The sequence below is a fragment of the Oryza sativa genome, chromosome 7 (genome assembly GCF_034140825.1).
Source record: "Oryza sativa Japonica Group chromosome 7, ASM3414082v1".
Taxonomy (NCBI): domain Eukaryota; kingdom Viridiplantae; phylum Streptophyta; class Magnoliopsida; order Poales; family Poaceae; genus Oryza; species Oryza sativa.
In genome coordinates this window covers 21,562,692-21,576,259 of record NC_089041.1, presented here as the reverse complement: position 1 = coordinate 21,576,259, position 13,568 = coordinate 21,562,692, and the positions used below count along the sequence as shown (strand labels likewise).

At 44.0% G+C, this 13,568-nt stretch overlaps 1 protein-coding gene across 5 annotated transcripts; it reads left to right on the top strand.

The window, feature by feature from the left end:
- Positions 1 to 1,095: 1,095 nt before the first annotated feature.
- Positions 1,096 to 13,377, top strand: LOC4343495 (cysteine-rich receptor-like protein kinase 10). Of its 5 annotated transcripts, XM_066312791.1 has the most exons (8): positions 1,096 to 2,236; positions 4,785 to 4,800; positions 5,758 to 5,884; positions 5,989 to 6,116; positions 11,894 to 12,101; positions 12,204 to 12,441; positions 12,526 to 12,676; positions 12,794 to 13,377. In XM_066312791.1, the coding sequence occupies exons 1-8, from the start codon at positions 1,209 to 1,211 to the stop codon at positions 13,064 to 13,066; spliced, it is 2,169 nt and encodes a 722-aa protein (XP_066168888.1). In that variant the 5' UTR covers positions 1,096 to 1,208; the 3' UTR covers positions 13,067 to 13,377. The 5 variants fall into 5 exon arrangements, 2 of the variants coding, with proteins under 2 accessions (XP_066168888.1, XP_015644994.2); XR_010742838.1 differs by lacking the exon at positions 4,785 to 4,800 and having other exon boundaries at positions 1,096 to 2,256; positions 5,736 to 5,884; positions 12,794 to 13,158; XR_010742839.1 differs by lacking the exons at positions 4,785 to 4,800; positions 11,894 to 12,101 and having other exon boundaries at positions 1,096 to 2,256; positions 5,736 to 5,884; positions 12,794 to 13,220.
- Positions 13,378 to 13,568: the final 191 nt, after the last annotated feature.

Here is a 13,568-nt window from a genome sequence, read left to right as displayed (position 1 = left end):
ATTACGTATTTCACCTGTAAACTGCGAGATGAATTTATTAAGTCTAATTAATCCATCATTAGCAAATATTTACTGTAGCACCACATTGTTAAATTGGCGTAATTAGGCTCAAAAGTTTCGTCTCGCAATTTATATACAAACTGTGCATTTGGTTTTTTTCGTTCACATTTAATGCTTCATATATGTGTCTAAATATTTGATGTGACAGAATTTTTTGAAGTTCGAAGGTAACTAAATACGGCCTCTGTTCGGAAGCTAGATACTGCGGCTCAACAGTGTTTCTATTGTTGATTCAGTTATTACGATGTAGTGCTGCCGAACACAGCCACTCCCTCTGCCGTGAATATAAGGGATTTTCACCATTAAATTTATCCTAAAATATAAAGGAGTTTCACGATCTAAGACAGTACTATGGACCTGTTTAGAGAAGTTTAAGATTCTGAGAAGCAGCTGGTTGGTAGCCAACTTCTGAGAATCTGCAAAAGCTGGGTTTCTCAGCTTCTGGCTTCTAGTTCCTTCTAATTTATTTTATGTATTCTACAACTACAGCTTCTCAGAATCTGGACTAAAAGCTGGACTGTTTGAGGGAGCTTCTTATTCTGGGAGAAGCTGCGGCACTTGAAACTCCCCAAACATGGCCTGTATTCCCCATCTGGCATCTACCAACTTTTATACTAGTTTATTTCTCTACCATCTACTTTTATACTAATTTATTCTCCCACCTACACTTTTATAATACTGTATTCTTTCACACATCACCTTTTATCTCATCACATGTCTTTGTACTATTTCCTTATTAATTCTTAAAAGAAAAGGTATAATCTCTTGTAGTCATGGATGGAGATTATGGTCGTGTCTAGTTCCTCCTCCAAAATTTTTTTAACGTATACGGATGCACATTTGAAGTATTAAACATAGACTAATAACAAAACAAATTACATATTTTGTCTGTAAATTGCGAGATGAATTTATTAAGCCTAATTAATCTGTCATTAGCAAATGTTTACTGTAGCACCACATTATCAAATCATGGCGTAATTAGCCTCAAAAGATTCGTCTCGTAATTTACATACAAACTGTACAATTGATTTTTTTTCATCTACATTTAATGCTTCATACAACACAGCCTATGTCACAGTCTTGAGCCAACCTAAAATTCTAGCCAGTCAACTCCTTAGCCCGCTGCACTCTTTTAGACTAGGAGTAGTATGAGTATTGTGCGTCCATATCCGCTCCGTTTTCGTCCTATACCATCCGGTCGGCGAGCGCAACCTCTCACCTCTGCTCGAGGCTCGGGGAGTACCACCATGGCCGGTCATCGACTACATCTTACTTTTTGGTACAACCTCGCCGCAGTTGCCCTGCTCCTCGCGCTCCTCCACGGGCCGCTCGCGGAAGCGCAGCCGCTGCCGTGGCAGCTGTGCAACGCCACCGCCGGCAACTACACGGAGGGGAGCGCCTACCAGGCGAACGTGCGTGCGCTCGCCAGCGCCCTCCCCGCGAACGCGTCGTCTTCCCGGGCCCTCTTCGCCGAGGGCGCAGCCGGCACGGCGCCGGACAAGGTGTACGCCATCGCGCTCTGCCGCGGCGACACCAACGCCTCCTCCTGCGCCGCCTGCCTCGCCGCCGCCTTCGACACCGCGCAGCAGCTCTGCGCGTTCAACAGGCGCGCCACCCTGTTCAACGACCCCTGCATCCTCCGATACTCCGACCAGGACATCCTCGCCAACGTCACCGATAACCGGGGCATGTTCGTCGCCTGGAACTACAACAACGTCAGCACGGGGAGGATGGCAGTGTTCGACGCCACCTCCGGTCAGCTCGTCAACACCTCCGGCGACTATGCGTCGGCCGTGTACGACGCCTTTTCCGGCATGCTCGTCAACGCCACCGCCGACTATGCGGCGAAGGACTCAGTAAGGCGGTTCGGCACGGGGGAGATGGGGTTCAACGTCTTCGACTCGCCTTACCACAATATTTTCTCGCTGGCTCAGTGCACGCCGGACATGTCGGAGGCCGACTGCCGGAGCTGCCTCGGGGACATAATCAGGAGGATGATGCCCAAGTACTTCGTCGGGAAGCCCGGCGGCAGGGTCTTCGGCGTTCGGTGCAACTTCCGGTTTGAGGCGTACGAGTTCTTCTCCGGCCGGCCGCTGTTGCAGTTGTCGGGGCTGCCGCCCTCACCACCACCACCAGGGCTGTCCGCACCATCGGGGCTGCCGCCCTCACCGCCGGGGCTGCGGCCGGCAGCATCAGGTAATATTAATAATAGAGAAGGTGAGTTGCTGCTCGATCGCTGTGTCTTACTGTGGCTTGCACTCACCATCAAACGAACGTCAAAAATCGCACCTCCACTCCTTGTTCTTCGCCCGGCGAGCCCCGGAAACTACAGGGACGCTAGGTTTGATGTTGGCCTGTGGGGCAGCCATTAGAGCCGTGTGATCGCGAATTGAGAAAATTATTTGCGTGGACCTAACCAACCTCCATCCCCAAGTGGCCTTAATTCGTTCTGTACACACATTTTTTGTGCTTTGCTTAATCCCCGTACACACCTGAATTTTGGTTTTGACTAGAAAATGTGCTGTGCGTGCACAAGTTGGCACGTCTGTCATTTAGCCCGCACAACATCGAAGATTAACAATATACAGTTTCAGGTTGTGTTTGGATACAAAGACTAAATTGTACTCCACACTAATTAGAAGTATTAAACGAAGACTAATCATAAAGACAATTGCATAAATGATAGCTATTTTGCAAGACAAATTTTTTAAGCTTAATTAATCCATAATTAGTACATGTTTACTATAGTACTCCCTCTATCTACTTTTGATAGTCATATTTCATCTTGGCATACAGATCAACGATAAGTAATTCTACTTATCACCCATTTAAACATGCTACTAGTTATTCCTCGTAAACAAGCGATACATTAATATTTACATTTCTCGATGCCCATGTAGCCAATCTTGTGTGGAAGAATGGAGAGTCCTGCATTAAATCCGAGAAAGTTATTAAGAGGATAGGTTGTTGGATTGAAATATGCCTATCAAAAATAAATTTTTTATATTTAGAAATATGCCTATCAAAAATAGATGGAGGGAGTATCACATAGGCTAATCATGGATTAATTATGCTTAATAAATTTGTCTCGCAAACTAGTCTAGAATTATGGAATGGATTTTGTCATTAGTAAAAGTTTAATACTTCTAATTAGCGTCAAACATCAGATGTGACAGGAACTAAAATTTAGTCCTTGATCCAATGAGGGCCTCAATTAGATGAAAGTTTAGAAAAAAAAATCTAATAAAACTAAAATCTAGCAAATATCTAAAACATAATCCATGTATGCTAAAAATAATTCATGAGAATTGGGTTCCCTTTTCCCATTGATCCTCTCTTGCATGAGCGTGGTCGTTTGAAAACACATGTTTCTTTATAGGGTTAATTCGATCTATGCCATTGCAAATATGGCTATTAAAAAAATGCTATTACAATTCGTCTATTCGTGAGTGTGTCATTCAAATTTTACGAAATTAAAATCATGCCATCACCGTCACATTTTTCATCTTCCTCCCCATCTACACGTGGGGCCCATCCGTCAGATTCATCTTCTTCCTCCATCCGCCCCTCTTCTTGTTTTTCCTTTTTTTTTCTTACCTTTGTCCTTCCTTATTCGGAACTCCTTTTATATACGAGATATGATTCCGTATAAGACTTGGTATATGATGGGACCTACCGAGTTTAGTCAACTACTATTAGCTATGTGGTATCCATATCCATGATAGCTTTTAAGAAAAATCGTCTAGTGTCGAAATTTTTAAAATATATTAAATTTATTCTTATAATTAAGTAGATAATCCGCAACAATAATCTAATCCAAATTAAATAGGACCTAAGATGTTTTATTTGGAGGGTAAGTTTACCCTATTCATACATAGAAAAATAGTTTTTTAAGGGTCATATATAGAAATATTGTGTGAGTTTATAATACTATAAATTGTAATAAAATTCACAATATTAAATTTAAGGGATTTGCTAAATTCAATCAGCTAGATCGGGAAAAAAACATCATGTAAAAAAGTCTAACACAGTACGATAAGGTAACTCTCCAAGTTAATATGGACACATTTTTTTTAAGCTGTAGATTAGGACTGCATTAATTTTCAGAAAAAAAAAATCTCTGTTTCATAATGTAAGGCTTTGTGTCTAAATTTATTAACATCATCTATATGAATGTGGAGCAATGCTAGAAAGTTTTACATTATCAAACCAAAGTAGAAACACGCCAAGCAAAACAGAAACTTGGTTACTTCACCCGCTTAATGGGGAGAAAAAGAAAAGAAAAGAAAAAAAAAAGGAAACGGCCTCAAGGCCTCTCGTCTCCGTCGTTAGACAGAGGATGCCGCTCTGCACTTCTTCTCTTCGTTCTCCGCCGTTCGTCGACCTCCCCGGAGTTCATGACCGTCAGATCCGGTGACCACAAGTTAAAAAGGTTGTAAGATATGGCCCCTTGGAACTGAAGAAATTTACATATCTTTCACCCATAAAAACTGGCTTCGCTAGAATGCCAATGTCAAAATGTGATTCAATCAAACGCCACTCTCAATCCGCGGGCATTTGCTGCAATGCCATTTTCGTGGTTTTTTTATTTCGAAATTAATTTGCCTCAATTATAATTTTTGTCGGACGTTTATGCCCCTGGGTCAACTGGTTAAATCGGACCTGGTTTCTTCTCGATCTCTCTCGTCTAATCGAGCAGGCAAGCGTGAGTGCAAGAGGAGAAGAGGCGGCGACACCGGCGTGGCCCACCACCACTATTCCACCACGCCGCCTCTCCCCATTCCCCCACCGTGCCTCCTCTCCCACCAACTGTGCCGCCTCTCCCCGCCGAGATCTCCTCCCCGCCAAACGTGCCGCCTACCCCGGCCAAACCCTAGCTGTCAAGCCAAGCAAGAGGAGAGAAAGACGAAGGGAGGGGAGACCACACCTGCACCGCTGCCTTCCCCCAACCTCAGGTGCACTTGTGCCGCCTCCCCCGCCATCCGTGCGACCGCCTTCCCCAATCGCGCTGGTGCAACCCACCTCGTTCTCTGCCGCCTTCCCTGACCGTGCCGGCTCTACCACCACGAGCTCGATGACACGTGCCTTGATGGCGCCCTCGGAGAAATCCCAAAGTGGCGCACCCTCCTGGCCCGCTGACGTGTTCATCTCCCGGTGGCCGGGGGCGAGGACGACGTACACTGCCGGCCTCGCGATGGCAGCGCTAGGGAAGAGAAAGGCGGGTAGCACAGCCGGCAGCAAGAGGCAATGTGGCACAGCCAGAAGAGGCGGTTCGGCGGTGCGGCCTAGTTGGGGAAGGCAGCAGCGCCCGGAATAGTCACCCCTCCTGCTCTGCTGGCGAGGTCACGCGTCACCACCTGAGCTCTCTCCTCTCTGGTTCAACCTATTGAGCCAGGGGCATAAACTTTTGAGAAAAAAAAATTGAGGAAAAACAATTTGGAAATATCACAAATATTTGGACCGAAGGGGTTAGCAAATATTATATTGCATTTGGCGGTATTTTCTTTTCCCATCTTAATATTTTTAATTAGCAGACGAATAAGCACTCCCTTTAATTTGTTTACTGCTCCCCGAAAAGAAAGGTACTCCCTTTTGTTCACTGAGAAATAGCTAGCACTGCAATCATGCATGAACTCATACAGGTCACCCATGATATTATCACTTTTTTTTTCCAGTAAAATTGCAGGTAGAAATAAGCCAGGGACCCAAATTCTGGTAATTATTTTGCCACTAGTGGCCATTTCCTCCGTTGCCGCAATTTCCATCTGTATGTGGAATATACGTAAGAAACGAAGATGGCGAAGAGCAGAGAATTTATCCGCACGTATGTCATCCGAACAATTTGGCATAAACTCTTAACAAATTCCAATTAGAATTCTTCATCATCAATATTTATAACACATTAACATTTCTATGCAAAATTGCCAGCTGATACGGCTGAGGACTTCGAAAGTATCAAGTCAACCTTGCTGTCTCTGTCATCACTACAAGTGGCAACGGATAACTTTGACGAAAACAAAAAACTTGGTGAGGGGGGATTTGGTGCAGTTTATAAGGTATTGTAGTCTTTAATGTCTACATAAGAGCTACTTATATTAGAAACTTTTTTGAATGGTTGATACTTTATTTTGAGAAATAATAAGTTCATGATTTTATGGTGTGATGAGTAAGCCTTAGGCTTAGAAATACGAGTGACATGCATATTAGTGCGAAATTGCTAATTTACAATATAGTATCTTAGGCTTTAAGAAATTCAGCTAATTACTCGGCAACCCATGCATTAGCGATTTTAGATGCATCTTTTACTTTTCGTCACTAATATTTTTGTAAAATTTTATTGAACAATACATGTTAATAAATATAAACTTATATTTATGTACATACTCATACAAAAATAAACTTTCTATTATGTAATTATTGGCTCTATTTTTTGTCTTAAACAACTATTAACTTATTGACTTATTAAAGGACTAGAAAAAGAAGCCTCCACGTTCGCTCTCATGTTATAAAATTAATCGGAAAAAAATAAATAAATAGTCCATATAGAATTATAATTTAAAAATATCTAAAATTCGAAATTAAAAATAAGGAATATAGGAAGAGAAGACTATAGTGCATACCGGTATACAATAGAACTAATGAAAATTCAGAATTAAAAAATAAAAAAATTAAAAGTAGAGGTTAGAGTCGATATAGAAATATAATTTAGAAATAATGAAAATTAGAAATTAAAAAATAAGGAATATTAGAAGAAGAATATAGAGTCCATATAGAAATACAATTTAAAAATAACTGAAATTCAGGATTTTTTTTAAAAAAGAAATATTGAAAGATAAGTCTAGAGTGCATATAGAAATATAATTTATAAATAATATAAATTAGGAGTTAAAATATGAAATATTATAAGAAGAGTACAGAGTACATGTAGGAATTTATAATTAATTATAGTATAGAAATATGAGTTTAGAGTCCTAAATAATACAATTAGAAATAATGAAAATTCAAAATTGGAAAAAAAGGAATATTTAAAAAAGAGCCTAGAGTCTATATATAAATAATTTACAAATAATGGAAATTCGGAATTAAAAATAAAAAATATTGGAAGAGGAGTCTAGAGTACATATAGGAGTATAATTTAGAAATAAATGAAATTTTGAATTTAAAAATAAGAAATATAATAGAAATTTAGAATTAGAAAATAAAGAATATTGGAAGGTGAGTATAGAGTCAATATAGGAATACCATTTAGAAATAACTAATGTTCGATATTAAAAATAATTAATAACTATCACGTATATACAATATAATATGAATATTACACATTAGATATTTTTTAAAAAGTAAATCATTTCAATTTTTTATTAGTTACAAAAATAGTAATTAAAAAGATAAATTAATCATTTTCCACATAGTTGAAGTATTTCCTCTATTTTCCCACAAAGTTGAGTGGCTTTTGCTAAAATGCCACATGGCTCAAAAACGTTTAGCATAGACTATCAACTTTGAGGCAAAAGAGAGGAGGCACTTTAACTATGTGGCAGATATGCAATTTTCCCATTAAAACTAAATATGTGCCTGAATTCTATATCTTGATTTCCACATTATATACGAACCTTTTTTTTTGTTGATTCAACACAATTCAAGATTTCCTTGTTATATTAAGTATGAGCCCTAATGTTACTTTTTTATGAATAAATGAATTTGAATTCAAAATTAATGAATACATAGTTGTCCTTGAGTTGGAGTCTTTTTTATATATTGTTTGTTGTTGACTTAGATCCCATTCATTTAGAAGTTTCCCGAAATCGGTAAGAGGTTCTTCTCTCCATCGGGGCAACAGGTGTTCAATAGATCAAAAATCATAAATGTGCCACTAATGATTACAATGACCTGAGCAGTACCCCAAGGTCCTAAGTTCAAATCTTCATAAGAGCGAATTTCAGATTGGGTTGTTTGCGGAGCTAAGTTCCCTATTTCAATGGCCGTATATATTCGATTGGATGTAGAGGCAGGTAAAAAAAATACCCTTCTCTAAAATAAATAAATGTACCACTAATAATTAACACGTTGTGCCACATATGGATTATTCTTTTAATCTAAACCAACATGAGTTGTTCCCACTAATTGGATGGCTAGATCTTTTTTTTTCATTATTGAGTTGTACGAATTTGGAAAGTTCCCACTAATTGTACGAATTTAATTTTTAGTTGTACCATGTCACGCCCAGAAATTCCCGAATAGAATTCCAAGCAGAATGTGCATTAAAATCCCCGTCCAGGACCAGCCGGGGTACACAAACGACAATGTTGACATTCAGATCCACGTCTTACAAACATCATAAAAGTCTTACATAAATGCAGCGGAAGAAAAAAAAAGACAACAAGAGCTAAGCCTTGACTAAACTGCAGCAGGAACACCACTCCACAGGCATCCTCGACGGCACGGACAAAGCCTACTCCTCGGAGAAACCTTCATCTGACCCGAACTCGAACTCTGGGGGTTGGGAAAAGTAGAGCAAGACTGAGTACTACCCACTGTACTCAGCAAGTCATACCGGAATAGGGGTATGATGCACGGAAAATATCAAAGAAGAGCTAAAGTGGTTCATTTGCATAAAGCGAGCATTTATAAACAGAAATTGAAAGATTTAAACAGTTGTAATTATTAATTAAACATCCACTGTCCAACGCTAACCCACGTTGCGACAGGCCCAACCATCCACCTAAATTATCCAAATTCAAAAGGTTACACTAAGGTGAGACTAATCACGGTGAATCTGGTTGACCGCCCGTAACCGCGGGCACGGCTATTCGAATAGTTTTGCTCTGATCAGAGGTGTACAATTGTACCCACAAGACACAGCCCCACGACACGTTTTCGTGCGCCGACATGCCACCACGACATATCGGAAAGAGGCCGTGACAGGACCCTTCGCATAACCCCTCTCTAGCCAAGCACACCACACCTCAGGTTTCACCCCCGTCCCCAGCGGGCCACGGGCAGTCCCCTCTCGTGCCTAGGTGAATCCGGAAGCGACAGAGGCCGTCGCAGGGCCCGCCCCGCTCCATCACGCCCACCCTTGCCTGGATGCGTCGACTAGAGGAAAGCTACACTACAAGCCCAGCCGTTGCCCACGCTGGCTTGTGGTAAGTACGATAAGTTCTTCCAGGGCATCCCGCGAACCGGTCCTTAACTGCCATGGGTGCGACCAGCAAAACCATGCACCCACAGCCCACCATGTAGTTTATTTTAATTAACCCACGCCAAAGCGGTGGCACTAATCCAACAGAACCATTGGAACCAACAGTCTAAACATTATTATGCTTTTCCCCATTGTGAACTAGTTGAACTAAGCATGTCTAAGCAATTCCTAGTCCAAACTCTAATCATGTTATACCCCAAGCTAACAAGGGAGCATGGTATTCAAAAAAAAAAAACATGGCCGTAACGATAGGTAACCATCCCATATTTAATATTATAAAACAATGCAATATTTGAAAGAAAACAATAGAACATTTGCAATATAGGATCAACATGTTCAAGTGACAAGCATGACTTGCCTTGCTCTGCTGCTGGAGGAACCTCGGCGACTATCTCGAAGTACACCGGAGCGTCGGAGGAATTGGAATCTAGCGACATACAAAGTAAACATTGCAAACAAGCTATAAGACTACTGAAACAGGGAACAAAACCAATTTTAATGGATTCTACACATTTTTCTTGATTTACTGAGACTTGAATGGGCTTAAACGGAGCTCGGATGAATTAGTTATGAATTTTAGAAGATTCACTGTGTTTATTACTATACAAGAAAAACCTTAAATCAATTATTGCGCAATATATTCCAGGGCTGACGTCAGCACAGGGGAAGCGGCGCCGACATGCGGGGCCCACCGGTCAGCGGCTCGGGAGAGGGAGGAAGGGCGCCGGCACGCGGGCCCACTGGTCAGCGGCTCGGGAGAGGGGGGGAAAGGCGCCGGCACGCGGGCCCACCGGTCAGCGGCTCGAGAGGAAAGGGGCGGCGGCACCCGGCTCGGCTTGGCTCAAGGCCGGCCGACCGGCCGCGGCGACGGCGACGGCGCGCGCGCGAACGCGTTGCCGGCGACGGCAACCGGCGGCGAAGGCGACGGCGCAAACGGCGACGCGAAGGCGGCTGCGCTAAGCGGCGGCTAGGAAGGGGAGGGAACGGGCGACGATAAAGGCGGCCGCCGGCTCGGCTCGGCATCAAAGCCGACCTGCCGGCCAGGCCTAGCGGCGACGGCACGCGGCCGACGACGGCGGCGTCCGGCGGCACGGGAGGCGGCGGCGGCGGCCGAAGGCGACGGCGCGCAACTTGAAGCGGCGGCGCGGCACTAGGAGGAGAGGAAGGGGAAAAAAAAAGGGGAGGGATTCCTCACCGAGGGTGGCCGGCGCGGAGGAAGACGATGGCGAACAACGACGGCAAGCCACGGGAGGACGACGTCGGCGGGCGGACGAGCTTCGGGGTGCCCTAAGGAAGGAGAAGAGAGGGATTAGAGAGAGGGAGATGGACCACGGCGGCCGGAAACCATGGCCGAAGGCGGCGGTAGAGGTGGTGCTCACCCGAGTGCGAGGGAACGAGGGCTCCGGCGACGAACCTCGACGAAGGAGGGGTGGACGGGGTGGATCTCGGCCACGCGAACCCGACGGTGGCGACGGCGCGGCCTGGCGGCGACCCTAACGACGGCTAGCGGCGGCCGGAGTAGCGGAAAAGGCGGCGGCAAGGGGTTGCACGGCGCGGGAGCGATGGGAGACTCGAGAGAGTACGGCGGAATGGGGAAAAAGTGAGAGGGGACGACGGCGATGCTTAAATAGGGGGAGAGGGGGCCGGACGTGGCCGGGAGATACGGGAATCGCCGGCCGACGTGGGGGAGAGGGGGAGGAGAGAGAGGCGGGATTCGAAAATCGAATCCCGGCCATCTCGGGCGCGGGCGCGAGCGGGAGAGAGAGGGGAGTGGGCGCGGGAAACGCGGCGCACGCGCGGGCGTGGTCGACGTGGCCCGAAGGAGGCGGAGACGTGGGCGCGGCGGCGGTTGCGGGCGCGGCGGCGCGAGCGAGAGCGGCGGGAGGTGGGGGAAGGACCCGACAGGTGGGCCCCACCTGTCGGCGACCTCGGAGAGGAGGGCGGCGGGACGGCCTGGCTGGGCCTCGGCCTGCGGCCGGCCCAGCAAGGAGGAGGGGGAAGGAAAGGAGAGAATGGGCCGACGGCCCATTCGAAAAAAGGAGGAAAAAGAGAGGAAAAAGAAAAAGAAAAAGGAAAAAGGATTTTCCCTGGAATTAAAATATTGCTTGCTCAATTTTAATTGGTTAAAATTATTTCTAGAGCTCTGAAAATTCCACTAAAAATCATGTTAATGAATTTCGACACGTAGAACTCAAGAAAAATTCCACATGTCAAATCCGATTATTATTTGCATTATTTCCTTAGGGTTTACTCCTGATTTGCACCGGTATTTTCTTAGGGTCATTTATAAAAATTACAATTTTGGCTTGGGAGGAAAACTTCGGGGTGTGACATACCACTTATGTTTTTCTCTCTGTAGGAGCAATAGGGTTATTATGCTGGTTACTAAACTTGTTAAGGAGATGGAGTAAGTCATCATGAGTTATTAACAAGTTTTACTTCATATGAATTACGCTTTCATTCTTGGATTGATCCGTTTACTATTTCTGCGATTAACGTGGAAATTTTGAGTGCCAAAATAGGGTATAGGACTTATACATTTATGGGCTCAAGAAAAAAGATAGTATCTTTGTGTTCTTACTATCATGCAAAAAGTAAGATATTAATTAATTACTAAATCAATGCATTTAGGGACTTCTTTCTGGACAAGAAGTAGCCGTGAAGAGGTTGGCGAAGGGTTCAAGCCAGGGGCTAGAAGAGCTAAAAAACGAGCTAGTTCTAGTGGCCAAACTTCATCACAGAAACCTTGTTCGCCTTGTGGGGTTTTGCCTGGAAGAGGGAGAGAGGATGCTTGTTTATGAATACATGCCCAATAAAAGCCTCGACTTCTTTCTTTTTGGTACCATTAACAACCTAACTCTGAATCTAGATATACACCCTTCTCATGTGCATCGGTATGACATTATAACAATGAGTTTTTCATCTGGTGTCAATTAATTAGATCCAGAGAAAAGGAGAGGGCTAGACTGGGTGACACGATTCAAAATCATAGAAGGCGTAGCTCGCGGACTACAGTATCTTCACCAGGACTCCCGAAAGAAAATTGTCCACCGTGACATGAAGGCAAGCAACATCTTGCTAGACACAGACATGAACCCTAAGATCGGTGATTTTGGCCTCGCTAGGCTCTTTGGACAGGATCAGACTCGAGATGTCACCAACCGTATCGTCGGGACATTGTAATTAAGTCCAATACTTTACATATTTGTTCTTATATGTAGCTAACAAACTAATCATGTGATTCTATTTGTTGTTGCAAGCAGTGGCTACATGTCTCCCGAATACGTCATGCGTGGACAATACTCGACAAAATCTGATGTGTTCAGCTTTGGTGTTCTCATCATAGAGATTGTGACAGGCCAGAGGAACAACAGACCCTATTTGTTTGAACAAAACGAAGATATAATAAGCACAGTGAGTATCCCTGCTAGCTCATACAGCACTATGTGGTACTATTTGCGTTTGCAGGTAGCCACAAATACATGTTGGTGCCGCTGAAAACTGAAGAGATATGCCTGTAACCAATGGTAGGTGTGGAGGCGCTGGTCAGATGGAACAGTTGCAAAGATGATCGACCATTCGTTGGGAAAAAATTACCCTGAAGCCGAGGTGCTGAAATGCATCAATATCGGCCTCCTGTGCCTCCAGGAGAACCCCGTAAATCGACCTACAATGGCGGACATCATGGTTTTGCTTAACAGCAATGCTAGCAGCTCTATACCGGCTCCTGCAGCTAGGCCAACATTTTCCTTCGATGGGAGCTCTCGCTACTCTCAAACCATCACACAATTATCTGCCAGGTAGTAGGGGCTAAAGAAGAGCAGCAACAACAGTTATTGCCTGTTTTATTTTGTATTGGAATCGTACACATTATCAATATGTAATCTAAACAGCAAATTCAGTTATAAATAGGGTAACAAAAGGGAAAAAATAGTCATCCTAGACATTCCAGTGAAATTCATGGGTCAAAACCGCCCATTCAAAAGCCAGCCTATCATGCATTGTACAGCTGTTGCCGGATAGTCAACAGTACACGCATGGATTACTCCTATGAGACCTGGTCTAATGGGTCTATCCCCACATTCATGAGACCTGATCGCATAAGATTGTTCTCCCTTGTAATGCGCTACCAGTTAGGGCTATTCAAAAAAGCTCGAGGCTCGCAATCTGCTCAAGCTCGGATCGAGCTCCAAACGAGCCGAGCCCGAGCTTCTCCCAAAGCTCGCGAGCTTCTTCGAGCCGAGCTCGAGCTTTCAACGAGTCTAGTAATATATGATTTTTGTTGTTATTTAATAAATTAAGATAT

Coding starts and splice junctions, on each gene's coding strand:
- LOC4343495 (XM_066312791.1), top strand. CDS start 1,209: ATGAGTATTGTGCGTCCATATCCGCTCCGTTTTCGTCCTATACCATCC. Junction 5,885..5,988: donor AGCAGAGAATTTATCCGCAC/GTATGTCATCCG, acceptor CAAAATTGCCAG/CTGATACGGCTGAGGACTTC. Junction 12,677..12,793: donor ACGAAGATATAATAAGCACA/GTGAGTATCCCT, acceptor AACCAATGGTAG/GTGTGGAGGCGCTGGTCAGA.